At 40.6% G+C, this 27718-nt stretch overlaps 1 protein-coding gene across 4 annotated transcripts in view; it reads left to right on the plus strand.

Moving 5' to 3' along the window:
- LOC132396899 (arf-GAP domain and FG repeat-containing protein 1-like) overlaps window positions 1-27718 on the plus strand; it is a 138138-nt gene that overhangs the window by 85211 nt on the left and 25209 nt on the right. For 3 of the 4 annotated variants that reach the window (XM_059974967.1, XM_059974966.1, XM_059974969.1), the window contains 3 exons: window positions 11392-11533; window positions 13541-13663; window positions 22331-22540. In XM_059974967.1, coding sequence (XP_059830950.1) covers window positions 11392-11533; window positions 13541-13663; window positions 22331-22540 — 475 coding nt within the window. The remainder of the gene's footprint in view (window positions 1-11391; window positions 11534-13540; window positions 13664-22330; window positions 22541-27718) is intronic. The other variant, XM_059974970.1, reaches the window with a different exon arrangement.

Genomic DNA, 27718 nt, shown 5'->3' on the forward strand with positions numbered 1-27718 from the left:
AAAGGGCCTGTTTCTGTGCTGTACTTTTCTATGACTCCAAAATATTTTAAATTTAGAAAATGAGACAGTAAAATGTAAAAATAGTTGTGTGGGGGCTGAATACTTTTTCAAGGCACTGAATATACTTACTGTAATTTATACTTTATCATTATGGATTGCTCTGTACTGCTGCCGTAAAACAATAAATTCCGAGACATGTGTAGTCCAGTGATATTAAAGCTGATTCTCATTCTATTCCCCCTTCCCACAAACACACACTCACTGCTAAATTCCTCCGGCATGCTGTTGCTTCAGATTTCTGCATCTGCAGTCCCTTGTGTATAGATCTCTACAAAAGTGTCTCACAAGGGTATTTCTTTCCTTGCACTGTCTCATAATTTCACCGTTTAACATAGGATCAGCAGAACCCCTGAAATTTTATAACAGACCAAACCTCCTCTGTGTTTCTCTGTGTCAGAACACTGTTCTGTGGTGACAGAAGGAGTCACAGAGAGATGGTAAAGGCTGGTTGAATTCTCTGCAGATGAGTTGTGTGGATGTATCAAATGGGTTCACCAGGAAACCACTCAGAAGCTGGAAAGCTGCAACTTAATGGGTATGAGCTTCAGGAGATGCTACCAGAGCTACCAGGATTTAGAAAATCCATTTAAATTGACCTAATGTTTGCTTGTCTTGTAACAGGGAATAATAAGTACGGAAAATAACTCATTCAATACCCTCAGGACCCTCTGAGTGAAGAAAACATTCCAGCTTTCCCCCTTAACCCATGACATCTAGTTCGAGTCTCACCCAACCTCAGTGGAAAAAGCCTGATTGCATTTACCCCTCATCATTTTGTATACCTCTATCAAATCTCCCCTCATTCTCCTACACTCTAGGGAATAAAATCCTGACCTTTCCCTGTAGCTCAGATCCTCAAGTCCCAACAACATCATTGTAAATTTTCTCTGCACTTTTTGAATCTTATTTCCATATTTTCTGTAGGTAGGTGACCAAATCTGCACACAATATCCAAATTAGGTCTCACCAACACAGTGGTTCCCAAAGCAGTAAGGCTGGTTAATAGCCACCCACTCACTCCACATATATCCTGTCAGTCACATTATGTACAGCCTAATGTCACCTTATTGTCAAGGCAAGTCACTTTTATTGTCATTTCAACCATAACTGCTGGTACAGTACATAGTAAAAATGAGACAACGTTTTTCAGGACCATGGTGTTACATGACACAGTACAAAAACTAGACTGAACTACGTAAAAAAACAACACAGAGAAAGCTACACTAGCCTACAGACCTACACTGCGTAAAATGCACAAAAACAATGCAGGCATTACAATAAATAATAAACAGGACAATAGGGCAAAGTGTCAGTCCAGGCTTTGGATATTGAGGAGTCTGATAGCTTGGGGGAAGAAACTGTTACATAGTCTGGTCGTGAGAGCCCGAATGCTTCGGAGCCTTTTCCCAGATGGCAGGAGGGAGAAGAGTTTGTACGAGGGATGTGTGGGGTCCTTCACAATGCTATTTCCTTTGCGGATGCAGCGTGTAGTGTAAATGGCCGTGATGGCGGGAAGAGAGACCACAATGATCTTCTCAGCTGACCTCTCTATCCGCTGAAGGGTCTTGCAATCTGAGATGGTGCAATTTCCGAACCAGGCAGTGATGCAGCTGCTCAGGATGCTCTCAATACAACCCGTGTAGAATGTGATGAGGATGGGGGGGGGGGGGGGCTGGGTGGGAGATTAAGTTTCCTCAGCCTTTGCAGAAAGTAGAGACGCTGCTGGGTTTTCTTTGCTATGGAGCTGGTGTTGAGGGACCAGGTGAGATTCTCCGCCAGGTGAACACCAAGAAATTTGGTGCTCTTAACAATCTCTACCAAGGAGCCGTCGATGTTCAGCGGGGAGTGGTTGCTCCGTGCACTCCTGAAGTCAACAATCATCTCTTTTGTTTTGTTCACATTAAGGGACAGGTTGTTGGCTCTGCAAGCAATCGATCATTGTATATTTTATACATTATGTGTGTGTGTGTGCGCGTGTATGTGTATGTGTGTGTGTGTGTGTGTGTGTGTGTGTGTGTATGTTACCTGGCGTGAGCAGGTGCCTCACACTGAAATACTAGTAAAGACCGACTGCAGAAGTATTGAGGCCATGATCGCCCAGCTGGGGCACGTGATAAGGATGCCCCCATGTTGGCTACCCCACAGAGTGTTAAATGGCCAGCTACATCATGGTTGACACTCAGCTGGAGGGCCGAGGAAGCGCTATAAGGATCGGATGAAGAATGCTTTAAGGAAGTGCAAGATCAGACCCGAGGACCTGGAGGATGCTGCTGCTGACCGTACCACTTGGTGACAGCTGTGTAGGGATGGGGTTTGTATTCCGGAGATGGAAAGAACAACCAGAAGACGGCAGAAGAGAGACAGGAGAAATGCAGCCATGGTTGCCATCACTACCACCACTACCACATATAGTCGGCCCTCCTTATCCGCGAGGGATTGGTTCTGGGACCCCTCACGGATACCAAAATTCACAGATGCTCAAGTCCCTTATTTAACCTGTCTCAATGCGGTGGATCTTAGGATCCAGCTGAACCCCAGACCTTATTTAACTTGTCTCAGTGTGCTGGACGTTAGGACCTGTGGCAGAACTCTGAATCCGCGATGTTTCTGTTCACGAAAATAATCATGATCACGATTGAAAATAAAGTGGAAATAATAAAGTGATCGGAAAGAGGTGAAACTCAATTGGGATGGTCAACGATCGGAACAATTTTAAAGGATAAAGTGAGAAAGGCCCTGCCCCAATGAAAGCTACAATTATTACTAAGCAACACAGTGATTTAATTATTGGGTTTTGGGATTTTGGGTTTTTGATCCTCCGCATCAACCAGGCACAGATGGAGAGCGCGCTCAAAAGCGCATCTGTCACTGGTTCCCGAGCCTGGCACTGAAACATACGTTCTTACGTGTTTTATATGCATAGAAAGGTAAAATATATACTATATACTAAGACAAGTGTTTGACTAACTGATGCTAAATAATACTGGATGTACCTGTTCCGACTTACTACTAAGAGAACTTCAGATTTTTTTTCTTTCTTTCTTTCTTTCTTTCTAAATCTTTTTATTAATATTAATAATATGGACAGAATACAGATGATATATTGATAAAGAAATTACCAACATACACATTCCATTACATATAAAAAAAACATACATAATAGTTACAATATAAATGAGTTTACCAAGACATAAGCCATAAGATATATGTATGGACATAGTAAATCTAAATATTTCATAATGTATAATATAAAAAAAACAGAAAAAAGAAAGAAAAAAAAACAAAAAAAATTTATATAATGCAGAACTAACTAATCTAATCTAATAACTATAGCTAATAAGTAATATAAAAGAAAAAAAAACAAACAAAAGAGAAGGAAAAAAAAAGTGGGCTGTTTATAATATCTCACAAAAATAAGTATTCATCAATGCCATCACTTCCGGTCCTCTCAAAATACATAAGCTAAAAGCTGGGAAATCAAATGTACTTGGCAAAGGGTCATATTACATCATATGAAAATGTTGAATAAATGGTCTCCATAACTTTTCAAATTTAATACAAGTCTCAAAAGTACCACTTCTAATTTTTTCTAAATTTAAACATAACATAGTTTGAGAGAACCAATTAAATACAGTGGGAGGATCAATTTCTTTCCAATTCAACAATATAGATCTTCTAGCCATCAAAGTTAGAAATGCAATCATTCGACGGGCTGAAAAAGATAAATGCTGTGAATCTAACATTGGTAAACCAAAAATTGCGGTAATAGGATGAGGTTGTAAATCAATATTCAAAACCGCAGATATAATATCAAAAATATCTTTCCAATATTTCTCCAAAAATGAACACGACCAAAACATGTGAGTTAAAGACGCAATTTCAGAATGACATCTATCACAAATAGGACTTACATGAGAGTAAAAATGAGCTAATTTATCCTTGGACATATGGGCCCTATGTACAACCTTAAATTGTATTAGTGAATGTTTGGCACATAACGATGATGTATTAACTAATTGAAGAATTCTATCCCAATTCTCACTAGAAATACTAAAACTAAGCTCTCTTTCCCAATCCTGTTTAGTCTTATAAAGGGGCTCTGAACGTATCTTCATAATTATATTATAAAGTTTTGAAATAAGCCCTTTTTGAAAAGGGTCTAATTCAAATAAACTCTCCAAAGTATCTGAAGGCACAAAATTTGGAAACGTAGAGAGTACAGAACTTAAAAAATGTCTAATCTGTAAATATCTAAAAAAATGAAATCTCGGCAAGTTATATCTGTTGGATAATTGTTCAAAAGACATGAAACAATTATCTAAAAATAAATCAGAAAATCTTAGTAATCCCTTAGTTTTCCAAGCTGAATAAGCTTGATCTATAATGGAAGGGTGAAAAAAACAATTAGATACAATAGGACTATTTAAAACGAATTGAGTCAACCCAAAAAATCTCTGAAATTGAAACCATATACGCAATGTATGTTTAACTATCGGGTTGTCAATTCGTTTCGGCAATTTAGAAAGAGCAAAAGGGAGAGAAGTCCCTAAAATAGAACCCAAAGCATAAGCTGATACCGATTTAGTTTCTAAACTCACCCAACAAGGGCCAAAAGATCCACCCCCATCTTTCAACCAACATAACAAATATCTAATATTAGCTGCCCAATAGTAAAATCTGAAATTAGGTAATGCTAACCCGCCTTCCTTTTTTGTCTTCTGTAAGTATGTTTTACCTAACCTGGGATTTTTATACTGCCATATATATGAAGAAATTTTAGAGTCAACATTAGTAAAAAAGGATTTCGGGATAAAAATTGGTATCGCTTGAAAAATATATAAAAACTTAGGTAAAATAACCATCTTAATAGCATTAATCCTGCCTATTAGAGATAGAGACAAAGGTGACCACCTAGTAAACAAACCTTTAATCTGATCAATTAAGGGTAAAAAATTAAATCCAAACAAATCTTTATGGTTCTTTGTGATTTTGATCCCTAAATAAGTAAAAGAGTCATTAACTAATTTAAAGGGTAAATTTCCATAAATTGGGACCCGTTTATTTAATGGAAACAATTCACTTTTATTAAGATTTAACTTATACCCAGAAAACTCACTAAATTGAGCCAATAATGATAAAACTGCTGGAATGGATTTCTCCGGGTTAGAAATGAATAGTAATAAATCATCTGCATACAAAGATAACTTATGAATATCTGTCCCACGATTAATACCCAAAATATCCTGTGATTGTCTGATGGCAATTGCCAAAGGTTCTAAGGCAATGTTAAATAGTAATGGACTAAGAGGACATCCCTGTCTAGTGCCCCGAAATAGGCGAAAAAAGGGAGATCTTTGATTATTGGTAACCACTGAGGCTACTGGAGTATGATAAATCAATTTAATCCATGATATAAATATCGGACTAAAATTAAACTTCTCCAACACATTAAATAAGTAAGGCCATTCAACTCTGTCAAATGCTTTCTCCGCATCTAATGAAATCACGCATTCTGAAGTATCATGTGAGGGAGTATAAACAATATTCAACAATCTCCTAATGTTAAAAAAAGAATAACGATTTTTAATAAAGCCAGTTTGATCATCTGAAATAATTTTGGGTAATACCTTCTCCAATCTAGATGCCAGTAACTTAGAAAAAATCTTGGAGTCTACATTCAATAAAGATATAGGTCTATAAGAAGCACAATTAGTAGGGTCTTTATCTTTCTTCAATATTAGAGAAATGGAAGCTCTATTAAAAGATTGTGGCAAATTCCCTAATCTAATGGCCTCCTCAAAAACCTTACCTAACCAAGGGGAAAGAGTAGCGGAAAAAAATTTAAAAAATTCAACTGTATAACCATCTGGACCCGGTGCTTTCCCAGAATTCATTGAGGAAATAGCCCCTTTAATTTCTACATCTGTAATAGGAGTATCCAATATCAAAAGATCATCAGATGATAACCTTGGAAAATTTAATTTCCCCAGAAAATCAGACATGGTATTATAATCTTGAGGAAATTCAGATTGATACAGGGAGGTATAGAAATCTTGAAATGCCTTATTTATCTCATCATGATTAACTGTCAGATTCCCATTCTGCTGACCAATCTTAGTGATTTGACGTTTAACCAGAGCATTCTTCAATTGACTAGCTAACAGTTTACCAGATTTATCACTATGTATATAAAAATCAGATTTAGTTTTCATTAATTGATTTTCAATCGAGGATGTAAGTAATAAACTATGTTCCATTTGAAGTTCAACCCTTTGTTTGTAAAGCTCCTTACTAGGAGCAATCGAATATTTCTTATCAATCTCTTTAATTTTATCAACCAATAAAAGAGTTTCCATCTTGATACGTTTCCTCAAACCAACAGAGTAAGAAATAATCTGTCCACGTATATAAGCTTTAAAAGTGTCCCAAAGTGTTCCATAGGAAATATCATCCGTAGAATTAGTTGAGAAGAAGAAGTCGATCTGCTCCTCCATAAATTTAATAAAGTCAGAATCTTGCAACAGGGTAGAGTCAAATCGCCATTGTCTAGCATTAAAAGCTGTATCCGTAAATTTCATAGAAAGTAATAACGGAGCGTGATCAGAGATAGCTATAATATCATAGTTACAACCGATTACCATTGGAATAAAACAAGAGTCTACAAAAAAATAATCAATTCTTGAATAAGAGTGATGAACATGTGAGAAAAAAGAAAACTCTTTGTCATTAGAATGTCGAAATCTCCAAACATCAAAAACTCCATTGTCAGTCAAAAAGGAGTTAATACAAGTGGCCGACTTATTAGGTAAAGTCTGAATAGATAAAGATTTATCCATCAGAGGATTTAAACAACAATTAAAGTCACCACCCATTATTAACTTATATTCGTTTAGATTGGGTAAAGAAGTAAATAAAGACTTAAAAAAGTCAGGACAATCCACATTTGGAGCATAAACATTAACCAAAGCAACCTTTTTATTACAAAGTAAACCCGTAATTAACAAAAATCTGCCATTCGGATCCGAAAAAATATCATGTTGAACAAATGAAATAGAGGAGTCAATAAAAATTGAAACTCCTTTTACTTTAGCATTCGAATTTGCATGATACTGTTGACCCCGCCAAAATCTAAAAAAACGAAATTTGTCCTCCCTCCCCACATGAGTTTCTTGTACAAAAATGATATGAGCATTAAGTCTTTGGAATACTTTGAAAATCTTCTTTCGTTTAATTGGATGATTTAAACCATTAGTATTCCAAGACACAAAATTAATGGTCTGAGCCATAATTCTATAATCAACCCTTTGGTATAGAAAGGGTTAACCAACTTATAAACTCATGCACCCGGAAGAGGAACAAAAGTAGTGAGAAGACCCGGAAGTGACGACAACACAGACATATTTGAAGTTCAAAAACAGCCCAAATAAAAAAACTAACACAAACTGGTGTAAAAAAAATAGAATTAGAAAACAGACCATCCCCCCACCCCCCAAGAAAAAGAGAAAAAGCCAAAATATGACTTAAAAAGAGAAAAAGTAAGACTAATCCTACCCCCGTCAGCTGAAGAACACTCCATATAAAAAGGATATATATAAAAGAATCACCCCGACTTTAAAAATAAAATCGCTATAATAAAAACCATATTTCTAAGTATAGTTAGTTGTAAAAAGAATAAAAATATAATCACTAAAAACAATTATAACTCGGGCTCTGGCCCAGACAAAACAAAAAATATTTAAGCTAAGATAAGCGATGCCTTGTCTAGAAAAAACACGAAAAATATAAACATAATGCCATCTTAAGCAAAACCAAAAATCTTTTCCAAAAAACCACCATCTTAATCAAGGAAAAATTTACCTTCAAAGAATTAAAAATATACCTTCGAAGGAACAAAGTTAATAGACAAGTATGTAGTTAAATGATTAAAGTGTATAAGGCAAAAACAATTAACATGACGCAAACACACTTTAACTTGAGTATAAAGTGTAGGATGAACCTACACCAATAACCAGATTATAATTCTGGTTTAAGAGATCGAGAACCATCTTATACGATCAAAATCATTCATTTATTAAAGACTGGTGTCTGTAACAGTAGGGAAGTTCTCCTCCAGATATTTTCTCGCTTCTGAAGTTGAAAGGAAAATTTGTCGTGAAGCATTCGACGGAGAAATTCGAAGCTTCGCAGGGTATAGAAGTGCAGGTTTCAGATTTTTCTCATAACATTCAGCCATCAACGGTTTAAAAAGAAGCCTTCTTTTTAAAAGATCTGAACTAAAATCTTCGATCAGACGGAAGGAAAAATCTTTGATTTTAATCATTCCTAGTCGACGAGCTGCTCTTATAACTTGTTCTTTGTCATGTACATAATGGAACCGGACAATTATCACCGAAGGTTTATCTGTAGCACTCGGTGATCGACGCCGAATTCTATGTGCCCGATCCAATAAAGGAGGGTTATTCGGGAAAATTGTCGGAAACGCTTCTTTTAAAAGTTGAGCAAAATATTTCGAAGGGTCATCTTTTTCTATGCCGTCTGGAAGACCAAGTATACGTAAGTTCTGTCTTCTGGACCGATTCTCAAAATCGTCACTCTTGGCTTTAAGGGCTTCCATCAGCTTAATGGTCAAAATTAAATCCTGTTGCAGTTTTCCAATAGTCAAATCTCGCTTCCGAGCTTCTTCTTGCAGAGACGCAATAAGAGTTTGTTGCTGTTTAGTTACTAAGTCCGTCTTAACCATGTACTCTTGAAAAGCCTTTATATCTTCTTTAAAAAATTGTTGTAGTTCAGCAAATTTTTGATTCAAAACCTCCATAAACAATTCAAAAGTTAATGGTGTTTGTTGTGTCGGAGCCTGCTTTTTTCCGTTACCGTTCGGATTACGTCCGGGATCCCGTCCCTTAGACCTGAGAGACATTTCTGTTTGCATATCTTCAAAAGTTCACAACAAACGCTTAGCAGTAAATCCAAAAAAAAAGAATAAAGAAACTTTCAGTATAGGTAAAAATACGCTGAATAAGGGTGATCAAAGGTTAAAAAAAGTAAAAGTTACGGAGCGAATCCAAAACGGTACTCACTCCATGAGCGTCTCCAGCTGACTCCCAGATTTTTTTTGATCCCGATCCACCATAACCCACGCACATCCTCCCATATACTGTAAATCATCTCTAGATTACTTATAATACCTAATACAGTGTAAATGCTATGTAAAATAGTTGTTATACTACATTGTTTAGGGAATAATGACAAGAAAAAAAAGTCTGTACACGTTCGAACAACAAGTGCTGGAAGAGCATTTCCGGGTTTTCGCGATTCGCGGATAAGGAGAGCCGACTGTAGACATGTCTCACCTACAATAGCGGTTGTGGGTCCAGGATAGGACTGTATAGTCATCAAAGATCTCACCGTTAAAGGAGTGGACGTCGTCATCGGATTTCGATGGACAACCGAAGAAGATGTGTGGGGGGGGGGGGGAGGGGGGTGTGTGTGTGTGAAGAATCTATTTTTTTTATTATTGAGATCTTTATCTTTTGCATGTGTTTTTGTGCTTCTTCAAAATCAGAGCAACAATTATTTTGTTCCCCTTTACACTTGTATATAGGAAATGGGTGGCAGGGTGGAGAAACGTCTCTACCAAAGGTACACCTTCCCTCTGCTAGCCTGCAGGTCACCCTTGGGCAAGGTGTAGAACCTGCTTAGCTCACTCCCCCCCCACCAATCAAGGTCATGTGAAGTAGGTGGTGGATGGGTTGTATGAGCAGCCGGCGCATATCACAAGTCCTGGTTATGTGACCACTGACACCAGATAGACAATCTCTGAAGAGTATTAATAATGGCTGTGGTCATCCGTCTTGGAAAGACACTGTCCAGAAGAAGCCAATGGCAAACCACTTCTGTAGAAAAATTTACCAAGAGCAATTATAGTCATGGAAAGGTCATGATCACTCACAGTATACAACACAACAAAGTTCAATATATATTTTATTATCAGAGTACATATATGTCACCACATGCATCTTTCATCTTCCTACTCAGCAAATCTGAAGAATAGTAACTCTTCACAGGATCAGTGAAAGATCAACCAGAGTGCAGAAGACAACAAACTGTGCAAATGTAAATATAAATAAATAGTGATAAATAATGAGAACATGAGATAATGAGATAAAGAATCCTTAAGGCGAGATCATTGATTGTGGGAACATCTCAGTGGATGGGCAAGTGGGTGTGGTTATCCTCTTTGTCAAGGGGTAAGGGGTAGTAACCATTATTGAACTTGGTGGTGTGAGTCCTGAGGCTCTTGTACCTTCTACCTGATGGCAACAATGAAAAGAGAGCGTGGCCTGGGTGGTGGGGATCTCTGATGATGGATGCTGCTTTTCCCTGGATGTTCTTGGCTGAATACCTTTTGTTAAATTTTCCATTCAAAGGCATTGATGTTTCCAAGCCAGACTGTGATGCAGCCAGTCCATTACACATCTATAGAATGTAGAAGGCACATGATGATGATGATGATGACGATGATAAGAAATAACATTAAACAATCTTGAATCTATGGAGAGAGAAAGCAGGATTAAATATTATAGGTCATTTAGCTGAAACATTAGTCCTGTTCCTTTCTCTGTAGATCTTGTTTCACCTGCTGATTTTTGCCAACATTTTGTGTTTTCAGCATCTGCAATTTTTTGTTGTGTTTCAATTATTCCTGAACTTTCTGGAATTTAGCTATTGTTATAGCAAGACAGGCTGTTTATACATCTTGTAGTGTAGAAACATTCATCAAATTATTAATGAAGATTTAATAGTAGTACATGGGACATCAATTTTTTTCCCCAAGCGTTGCTTCGTCAGAATTTTTTGTTTATGATAGACTGCTTGAAGTTGAGCACAAATACAATTTCAGACTAATTGTATCACGTAGGAATTTGGAGAAACAAGAAATTAACTTTTGTTGAATATAATGCATTTAATTGCATAATGGAGCCAATGCTTTACGATAGTTCAACTAAGCTAAAAATATTTTTTTGATGATTTTCATTTATACTCTGTGTCTGAGGCTTCTCGCTTAAGTGTCCAACAATAATCAGCCAGCACTGATGGATTCCAGTTACCCTGATACCGTTTCTCCATGACCGCAATGTCCTGGTGAAACCTTTCACCATGCTCGTCCTGGTGATTTTCATGATCAGCAGCCCAAAATCTGTAAAAATAGTAAATAATAAACAAACAAACAACCAAAAAGCAAAATCTTTGTTGTCCAGAACACCAGGAAAGTGCCATTGTTTCCAGACCATAAAGTACAGAGATATAATTGTTTGTTTTTCTGCCACACAGCCTGTGAGTCAGCCACAGATGCAGCAGCCACAGCAGCAGCAAGCAAAGAAGTCACAGCTGGATCTTCTGGCCGATATTGGGGGTGACCCTTTTGCCACCCCTGCACCCCAGCAGGCTTTTGGAGCTTTTCCTGGCTTTGGAGGTAAGCTTGTAAAACTTTAATGTTCATTCCAAGGAAGTTGGCTTCACAGCTTAAGCCGGCATATAATTGCCTATCCCCAGTTACTTGTGAGGGTGGTGGGCTGCCATCTTGAACTGCTGCAGTTAGGATATGTGGATATGCTGTTAGGGTGGAAGTGCAAGGATTTTGCCCAGCGATATGTTTCGATGTCAAGGTGGTGTGTGGCATGGAGGACAACTTCCAAGTGCTGGTATGCGCCATGCCCTTGCCTCTTGTGCTGGTGGGTTTACAAGGTGCTGTCTCAGTATTCTTGGGGCGTTGCTTCAGTCTGTGCTGAAGATGGTTCACACTGTTGTACGCTGGTGATAGACTAAATGATTTGTTCCTGTTGATATACAAGAGCTAAAGCAGCTTCCAGTTTTCTGCAGTCCCATCATCACTACAAGGTATTGTTTTTATCCTGAAGGTGCTGACTGTACACTTCCACAGTCATGGACCAGTTTCTTGGACTGGGGACAGTAAGTGTTGGCTGACTATTATCTGCACAGGAACAATCTAAGCCAAATCTCCTTTGGTTGCCCGTGCACCTGAAGTGGGTGACAATTTAAAACTAAATCTTGCTCAGACCCAGCGTCCCTCCCATAGTCAAATAAGATGAACAAGCTGAGCAATTTACAAAATACTTCACTATAGATTGTGAATATCCTATTGAGTGCAGTTTTCAATTTTGGTCATGCAAGGTGTTTCACTTCGGTAAGTCTTATACAGTGAACAGTAGGGCATTGAGGAGTGTGGTAGAAGAAAGGGATTTGGGAAGACAGGCCCATAATTCATTGGAAGTGGTATCATGGGTAGATGGGGTCACAAAGAAAGCTTTTAACACATTGGCCTTCATAAAACAATGTATTGAGTACAGGAGATGGGATATTACGTTGAAGTTGTATAGAACGTTGATGAGGCCTAATTTTGAGTATTGTGTGCAGTTTTAGTTACATTCCTAAAGGAAAGATGTAAATAAAGTTGAAAGAGTACAGTGAAAATTTGCAAGGATGTTGCTGGGTCTGGAGGACCAGAGTTGTAAGGAAAGATTGAGTAGGTTAGGACTTTATTCCCTAGAGCACAGTTTCTCAACCGGGGTTCTGTGAGAGGTCACTAGGGATTCTGCGAGCGGTCATAGTTTAAAAACACATCATTTTTTGAATTTTTCACAGCGCTGGCACTTGCAGTGGTGAGCAGTGACCAAGCAGCCCTGTTAGCAATCTCAGCCCAGTATGGTAGTGTGCAGTGGGACCATCTCTATTTGGTTGTCCATTCTCAATTTTGCTGCGAGATAGGGGCCGTTGATAATTGGTGAGCGCTGTATTGCACAGAGGGGAGAACGGTAGGCTGATTAGTGTGAAGTACGTTTTCCGAGCATTGAATGGACTCGCCCAACTTGGGCTGTGATATCAGCCTCTCCCTTCTGAATCACCTCCCCCAACTTCATAGTTCACAGAAAAACGAGACTGTTGTTTAATAACCCATGTCCTGTTTACATGGGTGACCCAACCAAAGCATTAAGCCCTGACTCCAGCCAAGATGGCTCTCTGGGTCATTGAGGCACGCAAGCCTCCAAAAACTACTGCAAGGTTGTGTTCCTCTTGGATCTAGGTGATCTGGATTATCAACCGTCTGGATGATAATGTAAACTGGATCAGCAAATTTGGGGATAACATTAAGATTGGGGGTGTAGTAGACAATGAGGAAAACCATCAGATTGCAGTGAGATCTTAATTGCCTTTAGAACTACAAAGATTTTCAATGGACAAACTCTTTCCCTTCCACAAGTCATTTTAATGTAGGGATTTGCTTTTTAAGTAATATCACTGCCAAACATGAAACTGTCCCAACCATAGAAATGTGTCATGAATAATGGAGATTGCCAGTTTACTATTTATAACTGTCAAATGGAAAAAGGTTTAAGATTGTACTTTAAGGGTAAGTGTGGCATTGTTCCCTGCGATTACACCAGCCATTTCTTTTATCCAGTCCAGCAAACTGTGCATACTGGTTTTCCGGCCTTCAATGCATTCGGTGGCAGTGGAGCTACAACTAACGTCGGAAGTTTCCCTTCAGCCAACCAAGCCCCGTTCCAGGCCCAGTCTACAACAGGTACGGTATCTGGTGATATTTATTGAGATTCTGCTACCTGGCTTCCCTGTAGAAGCGCCATAGAACTTGACAAGTGCTTTTACACCCGGATGTGGCGTCAATGCTAGAGAATTCTAAGTGTAGTGACCGATCGACCCCCTGGGGATTTCAGAAGAAATTTCTTTCATGGAGAACGGCGAAAATATGAACATGGAGTAGCTGAAGCAAATGGAATTGACACACTGAGGGGGAACAGGGATAACCGCACGAGGCAGGACGTGTTGGGGATGGGTTGGAGGATGAGGCTGGTGTTGGTTATAAGATACTGGCATTAGCCTCTTTGGCCAAATTTCTGGTCTCTGTACACCGTGTTCCATGATGCATGCAGTCCCTTGGTCATACATAAATGTCTCCCCTCACTTCCCTCCACAGCCTTGCCATTTACAATTGCACACCTACTACCACGATGGTATTGGCTACAGATGTTGAGGTGTCAGAGATGAATTACAGCTGATGTTTCAGGTCAAGATGGTAGTTTTTTTCCCTTCTATAGATAATGCCTGACCCAAAGAGAGTAGCAGTCTCATCTTTATGGGGTGCAGCCTGTTGCCTCAGTGTACGCTCAGATAATGGAGTGATTCTACATGCTAAGTATGCACGGGGTTCAATATAAGCATCTTGAAAATTATAGAGCAACACAGAAAATGGTGGAGGAACTCAGCAGGTCAGGCAGCATCTCTTGAGGGGAATAAACAGTCATCAGGACTGAAAAGGAGGCAGAGTAAGAAGGTGGAGGGCAGAGGAGGAGTACGTGCTGGCAGGTGGTAGGTGGTGATGGGAAGATGAGTGATTGGGGGAGGGGGAATGCAATGAGAAGGAAGCCAGGTGAGGGGAAGGTGGGTGGGTGTGGAAGGGAAAGATGCCAGGAGAAGAGAAGGGAAGGAAGCCAGGTGAGGGGAAGGTGGATGTTTGGGGAAAGGGGGAATGAGATGAGAAGCTGAGGGAAGATGGGTATAAAAGGTAAAGGGCTGAAGAAGAAGGGATCTAACAGGAAAGAATGGACTATGAGAGAAAGGGAAGGAGGAGCGCATCAGAGGGAGATGATGGCCAGATGGGAAGAAGGGTAACCAGAGTGGGAAATGGGGGAAAAATTGAGGAGGAAGGAGTGAGAAATAACCAGATTATGAAATGAAAAAATGTGAAATTGGGGGGGGGGGGGGTGGGGGGGAGTGGAGAGGAATTGCTAGAAGTTAGAAAAATTGATGTTCGTGCTATCAGGTTGGAGTCTACCCAGACGAGTATGAGGTGTTGGTCCTCCAACTTGAGAATGACCTCATTATAGCTGTATGGGAGAACATGGACTGACGTATTGGAATGGGAATGGAAAGTAGAATTAAAATGGGTGACCACTGGGAAATCCCGCCTGTTGTATTGGACAGGGCGAAAGTGATTGACGAGTTTTCTTTGTTAGACTTGGAGAATCTTTTCATTTGTGGATGTCTAGACTGATACGATGTGCCTGAATGTTGCTGTCACAAGAGCCGTTTGAAATGAAGCTTTAATTCTCTGAGGGATGCTTGATTCCGGCACAAAGCAGAGAGTTGTGTGATGATACTGTAATAACCTAATTAGACAGGCTCGTGGTCCACAGCTGTGGGCTGAGGTGCAGGTCAATAGGAACAGGCAGTTTAATTGGTTTGCATGGACTAGATGGGCTGAAGGGCCTGTTTCTGTGCTGTGCTCTGACAACAGTACATTGCAATATATAATGAAACTAAATTACAGTAATAAATACATATGTGTGTGTATAGGTATAAATATATATATATATATAAAAATAAAATATATAGATGTCTATATATAGAGAGAGATACACACATACACACATGCACGCTTGTATGGAGTTTACACATTCTCCCTTGGTGTGGGTTTCTTCAGGATGCTCTGGGTTCCTCCCACATCTGCAAGTCTTGTGGGTTGGTAGATTACATAACCACTGTAATGTGTGGGTGAGTTGTAAATCTCAAAGTAGATTTATTATCAAAGTGTGTATACTTCACACAACCTTGAGATTCTTCTCCTTACAGGCAGCCATAAAACAAAGAAACCCAATAAAAAAAGACAATCAAACACCCGATGTGCAGTAAAAGAAGACAAATCCTTCAGGAAAGTAAGTCCAGACACAAAACCAGGCATCACTGCAGCCAATTCAGGAGCAGGCCTCAGCCCTCTCGCAGCAAAGACCAGTATACTGTTTGCTTTCCTAATTGTTGTTTCTTTGTGCTTACATTCTGCAACTGTTGGACCTTCACACCTAGATTCTGCTCTTATCCACTTCCTGTTGATGTGGACAATCTCATAGTTTTCCCTCTACCGCCCTGTCCCTCTGACTTAACCCATCCACTTCCTTCGGTAGGATGTGTATTCCTCACAACTCAGTTCCCCAATAAGCTCAGTATACATCAGCAAACTTGGGGATCTTGCACACTGCCCTGTCATCTCATCCTGTACAGCTGAGTGCCAATATTGATACTGGTGACGGTCTGTCAACTTGAAATGGTCGGGTAATTCCAACACTCTGCTTTCTCTCCTTCAACCAGTCTGCTTGATACTGTGGGCTTATATTTTAATAGATCCAAAGAATGTACATCTCAGAAACGGACACTTCAGTCCACTCCCCATATTCTCAGCAATTTCTTCCAGCTTCTACCGCTTTACCAACATGCTAGGGGCAATTTACAGTGCCGGATTAACCTGCACACCTTTAGGATGTTCAAAGTTCAAAGTAACTTTGTTATCAAAGTACATGCATGTCACCATATCAACACATGCAAAGTGCTGGAGGAACTCAGCAGGTCAGGCAGCATCTATGGATGTTTCAGACCAAGACCCTTCAACAGGACTGGAAAAAAAGGACCATGGGATCATAAGATGTAGAGGCAGACTCAGTGACTTGGCCTCCACAGCCCCCTTTGGCAATGAATTCCACAGATTCACTATTCTCTGACTAAAGAAATTCATCATTTCTGTTCTAAAAGGACATCCCTCTATTTTGAGCCTGTATTTTCTGGGGACTTAGACTCTCCCACTATAGGAGATATCCTCTCCACATCCACTCTATTAGGACCTTGCACCATTCAATAGATCTCAGTGAGGTAACCCTTCATTCTTCTGAATTCCAATAAGTAGAAGCCCAGAGCCATCAAACGCTTATGGGGAGAATGTGCAAACTTCATGCATGCAGCACCAGAGGTCAGGTTTAATCCAGGTTTCTGGCACTGTGAGGCAATGGCTTTATTAGATGCATTATCATGTCACTCCATTGTTTTCTGTGAGCCATTTTGATAATGTCTTTTAATAATCCAGGTACACTAAATTCAGCACTTCTCCCTTGCTTGTTAACTGCTCAAAAGAGATCTATTAAACTTATCAGCACTGATCTACCTTAATAGAACCTGCTCATTAAGTGGTTTCCTAGATGAATTGTTACCATCAAAACAAAGTATGCAGATACTGGAAGTCCAAAGCAACTTTCGTAAAATACTGGAGGAATTCAGCAGGTCAGGTAACATCTATGGAAATGAACAAACTGTTGACGCTTTGATCCGGGACCCTTCTGACTGGAAAGGTAGTGGGGGGAAGGTGCCAGAACAGAAAGGTGGGTGGAGGGGAAGGAGGCTCGCTGGAAGGTGGTAGGTGGGAAAGGTCAAGGCTGGAGCAGAAGGAATCTGATGGAGAGGAGAGTGGACAAAAGGAGGAAGGGAAGGAGGAGGGGACCCAGGAAAAAATTTTTGGTACGAAATGTTGACTCTTCACTCTTTGCCATAGATACTGCCTAACCTGCTGAGTTCCTCCAGCATTTTATTTGTGGTGCAATGAGTTATTACCAAGTTCTTAATAGATCCCAGAATTTTCTAGCACCTGTTGTTGTGGGAAGTGCTGGGCCAGTGTTGTTCTGCTCCCTTGGGGTGGGGGGGTGTCAATAGATTTTGTTATATGGAACAAGGCACCTTCTGAATTCAAAGTACCTGTTCTCTCTCTGATGCCTATAATGTTCAATGCCAGCTTCTTTGGATCTGCAAGGAATTAAGTTCTGAGTTCTGGGTGTATTAGAAATTATGTCAGAATGTAAAAGTCAGTATTGGGAAGTGTTGACCATTCATCAGCGGAACTAGGTTATATAACTCACTAGGCAACTTGTAATTAATCGAAGCTTGCACTTTGTTGTCTCTGCACAAATAACAACGTAAAATATGTTAACCCCAGGACCAACAACTTAAAGCCTGAATTCTACTGTTCCCTTTGTATCAATACTCACTCTGACCACTTTCCCAATTGTAACATTAAAATAGGAGATCTCTGTTGGCCAGATGAACAATCCTTTCTTCTCCCAGCCCCTGGCATGGGCGTTGTTCCTTGTGATGGTGGGTCTCTTGAGAGCATTATCGCTGATAGACTGGAAGCATCCACTTATATATTTGATTAGGAATAGTCAGCATGGCTTTGTCAAAGGCAGGTCAGGCCTTACGAGCCTGATTGAATTTTTTGAGGATGTGACTAAACACATTGATGAAGGAAGAGCAGTAGATGTAGTGTATATGGATTTCAGCAAGGCATTTGATAAGGTACCCCATGCAAGGCTTATTGAGAAAGTAAGGAGGCATGGGATCCAAGGGGACCTTGCTTTGTGGATCCAGAACTGGCTTGCCCACAGAAGGCAAAGAGTGGTTGTAAATGGGTCATGTTATGCATGGAAGTGGGTGTGCCTCAGGGATCTGTTCTGGGACCGCTACTCTTCATGATTTTTATAAATGACCTGGATGAGGAAGTGGAGGAGTGAGTTAGTAAATTTGCTGCTGATACAAAGGTTGGGTGTGTTGTGGATAGTGTGGAGGGCTGTCAGAAGTTACAGCAGGACATTGATAGGATGTAAAACTGGGCTGAGAAGTGGGAGATGGAATTCAACCCAAATAAGTGTGAGGTGGTTCATTTTGGCAGAATATAGTATTAATGGTAAGACTCTTGGCAGTGTGGAGGATCAGTGGGTTCTTGGGGTCCAAGTCCATAGGACACTCAAAGCTGCTGCGCAGGTTGATATATAGTGCATTGGCCTTCATCATTCATGGATTGAATTTAGGAGTTGAGAGGTAATGTTACAGTTATATAGGACCCTGGTCAGACCCCACTTAGAGTGCTGTGCTCAGTTCTGGTTGCCTCACTGCAGGAAGAATGTGGAAACTGTAGAAAGGGTGCAGAAGAGATTTACAAGGATGTTGCCTGGAATGTGGGGCATGCCTTATGAGGACAGGTTGAATGAACTTGGCCATTTCTCCTTGGAGCGACGGAGGACAAGAAGTGACCTGATAGAGGTGTATAAGATGATGAGAAACATTGATCGTGTGGATAGTCACAGGCTTTTTCCCGGGGCTGAAATGGCTAACACGAGAGGGCACTATTTTAAGGTGCTTAGAAGTAAGTACAGAGGAGATGTCAGGGGTAAGCTTATTATGCAGAGAATGGTGAGTGTTTGAAATGGGCTGCTGGTGACGGTGGTGGAGGCGGATATGATAGGGTCTTTTAAGAGACTCCTGGATATATACATGGAGCTTAGAGGGCTGTGGGTAACCTTAGCTAATTTCTAAGGTAAGGGCATGTTTGGTACAGCTTTGTGGGCCAGAGGGCCTGTATTGTGCTGCAGGTTTTCTATATTTCTATGTCTGTATTCATTCCTTATCAATTCAAATATTGACTATTAGTGTCATTGGCTATATGTTACCTGATTGACCTTTACCTCCTTTTTATTGGCTCTGATCCAGAAGTGACAAATGGTAATTTATGGCTCTTTGTTCTCTTCAGTAACCAGCTGGAATCACTCCAGGCAGGCACAGACCACAACATTCACAACTCTGCATGTTATATAAATACCTCACAAATAACTTCTTATTTGGAAATTATCTCTAGTTCAGCAGATTACCTAAGCATAATTGTGTCTGCTTGAAAACACAGAATACCAAGCAACTTAATTTTATAAAATGGAGGACGTAAAACAGTTCCAGTAAATAGCAACCTCCATCTCCAAATCATGTCAGGAACAAAGGAAATTGATGTCTGCTTCCATTGTCCTTGACCCGTTCGAGTTCGATGCTTTCTTCCATATTTTAAGTTCGCCTTGGCCAACAGGAAGTTTATTCACTTCCTTCTACTTTCATTTTGTGTAAACATTTCCCTTCTCAGAATGGTTTTCATCTAATTGAAGATAGTTTGAATGACTGATGAACTGCCTTGTCCATACAGGAATCATTAGATTTTAAGGTTAGGGTCTACCAGTAAGATGGCGGCACATTTGGTCGCAACGGCATCTATGGGGTCAACAAAAGGTGCTACTGTCGTATTTAAATGTATTTTAATAAATGCAAGATCCTGCTATACTTTAAGAACTTAAAGTACTGCAGGTCTACCCCAACAGCGAGTTGCTTGCTGGCGGAGAAAGTGGTAGAAGACAAGCTCTGTCATGACCGTAGACAGATTTTGGCAATGTTGGATGACTTGAGTTTGAACTCTTATATTGAATGGCTGTATCTTTCCACCTTGTGTTTGCTATATGTGCTTTGTGCTGTGTGTGACTGTTGGTATTGTGGTTTGCACATTGACTCCGGAGTAACACTGTCTCATTTGGCTGTACTTACAAGTATTCATGTATGAGTGAATGGCAATTAAGCTTGAAATGAAATGAATTGAATAGCTGTGCTACCCCGATGGTGTGTGCTAAAGGGCAGGGGCCACCTCGAAAGCAGGAGAAAGAAAAGGATCAGTGGGCCAAATGCCGGAGAGTGTACCAATATGAATCAGCGCATAGGGTGAAATATTTAGCTTTGCTCTTTCATAATTGGTCAAAGGTTCAGTGTTTTGTCTCGTAATTTACTGAACTCTAAGCAGCTGGTTCTCAGTGTTCAATTTCTCAAAATTAGTTTCAACCTGATCCTTGCTGCTTCGCTTCTTCTCCCTCTAGATGAAGTAATATTACTTGTCAGGTCAGAATCAGAATCAGATTTAATATCACCAACATGTCGTGAAATGTGTTAAACTTGTGGCAGCAGTACATTGCAATACATGATAAATATAGGGGCAAAACTGAATCACAGTAAGTATAGATATGTATATCAAATAGTAGTTGAATTAAAATGAGTAGTGCAAAACCAGAATTTTTTTAATAAAGCAGTGAGGTAGTGTTTATGGGTTCAGTGTCCTTTCAGAAATTGGATGGCAGAAGAAAAGAAGCTGTTCCTGAATCATTGAGTGTTTGCCTTCAGGCTTCTGTCCCTCCTTCCTGATGGTAACAATGAGAAGTGGGCATGTTCTGGTTGATGGGGGTCCTTAAAGATGGGTGCTGCCTTTGTGAAACATCACTTCTAGAAGATGTCCTGGATGCTATGGAGGCTAATGCCTGTGATGGAGCTGACTAATTTTACAACTCTCTGCTGCTTGCTTCAATCCTGTGCAGTAGCCCCACACTCCTATACCAGATGATGATACAGCCAGTCAGATTGATCTCCATGGAACATCTAGAGGTTTTTGAGTGTTTTAGGTGACAAACCAAATCTCTTCAAATTTCTAATGAAGTATAGCAGCTGTCTTGTCTTCTTTATAGCTGAGTTGATATGTTGGGACCTGGTTAGAAACTCAGAAGTGCAGACACCCGGAAACTTGAAATTGCTCAAGTTTATTGTCCTTTATATACACATATGCCATCAAAAGAGACAACGTTTATCCGGAGCAGGGTGTAAAGCACATTTGTACATAAAACACACAATAACTTAATAAAGTAAGAATCAAATCTACAACGGGATTACGCACAGATAAACAAAGTGCATAAATTAAATATTGTAGTGTACAGTACAGGTTAACCGGTGACACTTGGAAAGCTATGCAGCGGGGAGTTCAGAAGCCTGGTGGCTTGAGGGAAGAAGCTATATCCCATCCTGACCGTTGTTGTCTTTTTTGCATTGGAATCGCCTGCCTGATGGTAGAAAGTCAAAGAGGATACTGGATAGATGGATGGGTGGGATCCTTGATAATACTGAGGGTCCTGCGTACACAGCGCTCTTGATAAGTGTCCCCAGTGGATGTTAGGGAGACCCCTATGATCCTCTCAATCGTTTTCACAGTCCTTTGTAGGGACTTCCAGTCCGAAGCCCTGCTGCTGCCATTCCAGATGGAGATGCAATTTGTCAGAACGCTCTCAATGGTGCTCCTATAAAATTCAGTTATGATGGGGGAAGGGAGGGATCCTTACTTGCTTCAATCTCAGGAGAAACCACAAAACTGCAGACAGATACACGGCCCATGTATGTCTGTCTTTCTAAGTCATGTATGTGAATTCATTATGTCCCCTACCCCCAGCTGCTGCTGAGGACCAGACCTTTGGTTAGCATGAAGTCTGTGTCTAGCTATCCGTTAAGCTGCTGCTGAGGACCAAGTTAGCACAGACCCAATCTGATTCCACACCATTTCAAACTTGTAGTTTAGCGACAAGTATCAGAAGGATTAGAGTATCCAAACATTGCCAGGCTACACAAAGCCCCATGTAAACATTGTTTGGTTCTTGTGTCGATTTATTTTGTTTTTTTCAGTTTTATTTCTGTTTAGTTTTTTTCCTCCCATTCCTTTTTTTTTCTTCATTTGCAACAGGTGGTTCGAGCGGCGCTAACTTTGCAAACTTTGATACCTTCCCAAAATCTTCCAGCACTAGTTTTGGAGCGTTCACTAGCCCTCCCGTCTCCTCTGTGCCCGCAAGTTCAACGGCTGTCAGCTCCGGTAAAAATGCCACTTCGCAAGCCGACAAATACGCAGCGTTGGCAGATTTAGAAAGCATCTTTAATGCCCCTAAATCCACTCCAGGTAAGCTACAGTGAAATGGCGGTTAAGGGAACGGGGTGAGAAATGACAAGACTTGTAGGTATGCTTCAGAATCAGTTTTAATATCACTACATATGTCATGAAATTTGTTGTTTTGCAGCAGCAGTACATTGCATAATAAAAATTATAAATTATAAGAAATATTTTAAAAAATTAATTTAAATAGCTAATGCAAAAGGAGAGCTTGAAGTAGTGTTCATGGGTTCAATGTTCATTCAGAAATCTGATGGCAGAGGGGAAGAAACTGTTCCTAAAATGTTGAGTGTGTGTCTTCAGGCTCCTGTGCCGCCACCTCAGCGGTAGTAATGAGAAGAGGGTGTGTCCGGGTTAATGAGGGTTCTTAATAATGGGTGCTGTCTTTTTGAGGTATCACCTTTTGAAGATGTCCTTGATGCTGGCCAGGCTAATGCTCATGATGGAGTTGCCTGAGTTCCCAGCTTTCTGCACTTTTTTTCCTGATCCACTGTAGTGGGAGGGTAGTGCCGAGTTAAGATGCTCTCCACAGAACATCTGTAGAAATTTCCAAGAATCTTTGGTGTTGTACCAAGTCTACCCAAGCTGCTAAGTGCTCTCGTTCGCACTCTCTTTCTTGCTTGCTCTCCCTCGTCCACTCCCCCTCTCTTGTGCTCTGTCTGTCTCACGCTCAAAAGTATAATCCAGTGCTCTTAAAGCCACTTGAGGCAGACATGACCTGTATTCACCGTGAGGTGGGAGGTCTACCTTTGATCAGTACTCGAATCCTGCATTGATAGTCCAGCAGCTTCTACTGTAGTTGTTTAGACCTGAGAGGTTTAAAAAAAGCGGGCAGTTCTGATCCATAATCCAGGCATAATTTACTTGGACCAGTTCAGTAGGTAACACCACCTCCCTTTGGTGTTAAACCAGGCAAGCTACCTGGCATTAACAGCACAAATCTACTTTGCTGCACCAATTGCTTTTGGGACTGCCTGCGACCACCTGATGAAGGAAGCAATTGAGATAAAACGAGAAAAAGCATCTTAAAAGTCTCGTTGTAAGTAAGAACTGGAACTTGATTGTGAACAAGGTGGGACAGCAGAAACCTGATTGCCTGATTGGATGAAGACTAACCAATTAAGAGGGACGGGCGATAGATCACTGGACTAGGATTGCCCATGCATCATCCCTGATGAAAATGGCAGAGTTTGTCATCGAAGCGTTAGATAAAATTGATACCTGTACCTGGGTGGAAGCCCGAAAAGAGTTTATTCATCATATATACCAGGAAAGTATTAGATTGTTTTTCACCAACTGGCATAATTCCAGATTGACAGGGCAGTGTCTGGTAGCTGTGATTCCAACTGGTTTGGCTTTGAGATTATTTAGAGAGAGCTTTAGTCTGCATGAGGAGAGGTCTCTCTAAATAATCTCAAAGCCAAAACAGAGTTGGAATCACAGAGGCTTTTCTCTTTGGAGTGAAGGAGTTTTGGTGGCAATTTGATAGAGATTATGAAAGGTGTAAATAGAGAGCCATTTCCTTTTTCCTAGGCGACAATGGCTAATACCAGAGGACATCCATTTAAGGTGAGTGGAGGAAAGTTTAGGGGAGATGTCAGGAGTAGGTTTTTTTACACACAGAGTGGTGAGGTCTGGAAAGCACTGCTGAAGTTGGTGGTAGAGCATGATGCTTTAGGGACATGTAAGAGACTTCTCAGTAGACAAACAGATGAATGAAAAATAGAGTCTGGTAGGCTGTGTGGGAGGGAAGGTTTAGAATCTAATCTTTTTTATGCCTTGGACCAATATCAAGGGGTCCATGGATCCCAGGTTGGGAACCCCTGGTTTACATTGACCGGGCAGTAGGTTAAAAGGTAAGCACAACACCATGGGCTGAAGAACCCATATTGTACTCTACTGATTTGTGATTTGATCAGAACTGTCCCTGCCCTGGGAGAGTGAAATGGGATAGTGCAGCAAGAGCTTCAGTCTGCATCTAAACTGAGCTGTCCCTGCCCTGGGGGTGTGCCATGGGACAATATAGAGGACTGACTTTACTTCTCTAGGAAACAGAATAGTCATAAAATACTGTTAGTTTTTGCATGAATATCGATTTCTCCTTCTGGTGAACAAATTCTCCCCTCACCTTCCTCTATTCCCCACTCTGGTCTTTCACTTCTTCTCACCTGCGTATTCCTTCCCCCTGGGTCACCTCCACCAGTCAGGTTCTTTCTTCTCCAGCCTTTGAAATTACCCACCCACATGACTTAACCTATCACCTTCCAGCCAGCCTCTTCCCCCCGCCCCCCCCCCACACCACCTCAATCCTGAAGAAGGGTCTCAGCCCGAAACTTCAACTGTTTATTCATTTCCATAGATGTTACCTGACCTCCTGAGTTCCTACAGCATTTTGTGTGTATTGCTCTGAATCTCCGGTATCTTCAGACTTTCTTGTGTTTGTGTGTATTTTCTCACCTTCCTGTGAGCTGACTTTATTAAAGTTCATTTCAGTCAATTGAACTTTTCATATCCATACCCTGACCTTGATACTTTTAATTGGAGTAGTTCAATTCCGGCAACAGATAGGATTTCCCTTGCTATAGATAATTCTTCTATAACATCCTATTTCCCCACCTCACTCAACCTGCATCACCCGGTTTCTTCCAATTCCCCCACCACTCCTGTATTTGGTTCCATGCTCCACCTTCCTCTCCCATCTGATCCCACTTTTTGTTGCTGTCTGCAGCTCTTTGTTAACTTCACCTATTAACTTTGAGCCTCTGTTGCTATTTCCACTCACCCTCCTTCCCTAGACCTTGCCCCACTCCCCTTCTTTCCTCTTTATACTCTTTCCCTTGACTTTTTCAGTATAATAAAAAGTCTAAATAAATAAAATAGTCTTGACCCATAACAGGGTGGAGATACATCTCTACCAAGGGAGGTGTGAGGTGCTCCTTCCCTCCACTGGCCTGCAGGTCACCATTGGGCAAGGTGTAGCGCCCTGATCAGGGTCATGTGAAGCCATGGGAGCAGGAGCTATGGATGATCACGTGAGCAGCTGGTGCACATCACAAGTCCTGGTTATACGACCACCGACACCAGGCACACAATCTCTGAAGAGTATCGATAATGGGGTCACCCATCTTGGGGGAAAAGAAAATTACCCAGAAAAAGGCAATGGCAAACCATTTCTGTAGAAAAATTTGCCAAGGGCAGTCATGGTCAAGGAAGAACAATGATCACCCATTTCATACGACGTGACACAAAACAAGTGGACGGTTACTTTATTAGGTACACGTGTTCACCAGCTTGTTGTTATTGTAAATATCTAATCAGCAATTGTGGCAGTAACTCAATGCACAAAAGCATGCAGACAAAGTTCAGTTGTTCAGACCAAACATCAGAATGGGGAAGAAATGTGATCTAGGTGACTTTGACCGTGGAATAATTGTTGGTGCCAGGTGGGGTGGTTTAATTATCTCAGAAACTGTGATCTCCTGGGATTTTCATACATAATGGTCTAGAGCAGAAGTTCCCAACCTTTTTTTATGCTATGGACTCTTACCATTAACCAAGGGGTCCTTGACCCTCAGTTTGGGAATCCCTGCTCTGGAGTTTAAAGAGAATGGTGCGAAAAAACAAAAAGCATCCAGTGAGTGGTAATTCTGTGGACAAAAATCCCTTGTTAATGGGAGAAGTTAGAGGAGAATGGCCAAGCTGGTTCAAGCTGACAGGGAGGTGACAGTAACTCAAATAATCACACATTACAACAGTGGTGTGCAGAAGAGCATCTCTGAATGCGCAATATGTCATTGTTGCCAGTGGATGGCCAGAGTATCAGAAGACCACAAACATATACTTAATAATTAAGAGTGTAAGAGTACCCAATAAAGTGACTACTGAGTTTATTGCATGAATCACAACCCACACACATTGCTGACATCACTGAAGTACATTGCCGTCTGGTTCAGGCACACATCACGTTAAGTGTAACGGTTTTGTTCAAGAAAGGTAGTGAATACAGAACCAAGATGGATAAATACAGTGGGTTCCAGTGGAACCCCTGTTCATCCTGAAGGGTTGTGTAATATGTTAAATTATCTAAGCAGAATGGGATTCTTTGTGGTTTTTATCAAATACAATTACAGTGGATGCCAGTTAATTGAGACACATTGGGACCAATATATTTTGGTCCAGTTAAGGGACTGCCCCAAACATATTTAAAAAGGTATAAAAAATGACAAACTATAGTTTAACTGAGTAACAAAATTATATATATAAATGAAATTCAGAACAAATTAGAACACTACCATTATTACTGCAGTATTTAAAAACTGTATTAGTTCCTAATTCAATTCAAGTTTAATTGTCATTCAGTCATACATGAATACTTATGAATGCAGCCAAATGAGACAACGTCACTGTCTTCTTAAAGGTTATCAAAGGAAGAATTAATTGCGCAAACACGAGGAAATCTTCAGATGCTGGAAATTCAAGCCACACACACAAAATGCTGGTGGAATGCAGCAGGCCGGGCAGCATCTATAGGAAGAAGTACAGTTGATGTTTTGGGCCAAGACCCTTCGTCAGGACTCTTCCGTCCTGATGAAGAATGAATTGCTACCATTTTCACTTAATGGGCTGTAAATGAACAAAATCAGCGTGGACACCTAGTGTAGATAATAGACTTCCTTCATTGCTTTCTTGCAGAAAGGCAAAATAAAAATCAAACCTATCAAATATTGCTGAGAGTTGAGAGTTAAGGGGGAAAAGTTTAGGGGTAACAGGAGGGGAAACTTCTTTACTTGGAGATTGGTAGCTGTGTGGATCAAGCTTCCAGTAGAAGTGGTAGAGGTAGGTTCAATTTTGTCATTTAAAAAAAATTGGATAGGTATATGGACAGGAAAGGAATGGAGGGTTATGGGCTGAGTGCAGGTTGGTGGGACTAGGTGAGAGTAAACGTTCGGTACAGACTAGAAGGGCTGAGATGGCCTGTTTCCGTGCTGTAATTGTTATATGGTTATATCGCTGCTTTTTGAATTGGCATCTGTTGGCTCAAATGGATAATCTAACACAAGCACGTGTAACTGACACTGTTTAACAACTGTTCACTCCATGTTGTCTTAATGGCTGTTTCTTTCATCTTCAAGCCTGAATGCTTGAAACTACAGTGAGCAAAACAGCTCTGAATTTATTGCTTATTTC

The sequence above is a fragment of the Hypanus sabinus genome, chromosome 7 (genome assembly GCF_030144855.1).
Source record: "Hypanus sabinus isolate sHypSab1 chromosome 7, sHypSab1.hap1, whole genome shotgun sequence".
Taxonomy (NCBI): Eukaryota; Metazoa; Chordata; class Chondrichthyes; order Myliobatiformes; family Dasyatidae; genus Hypanus; species Hypanus sabinus.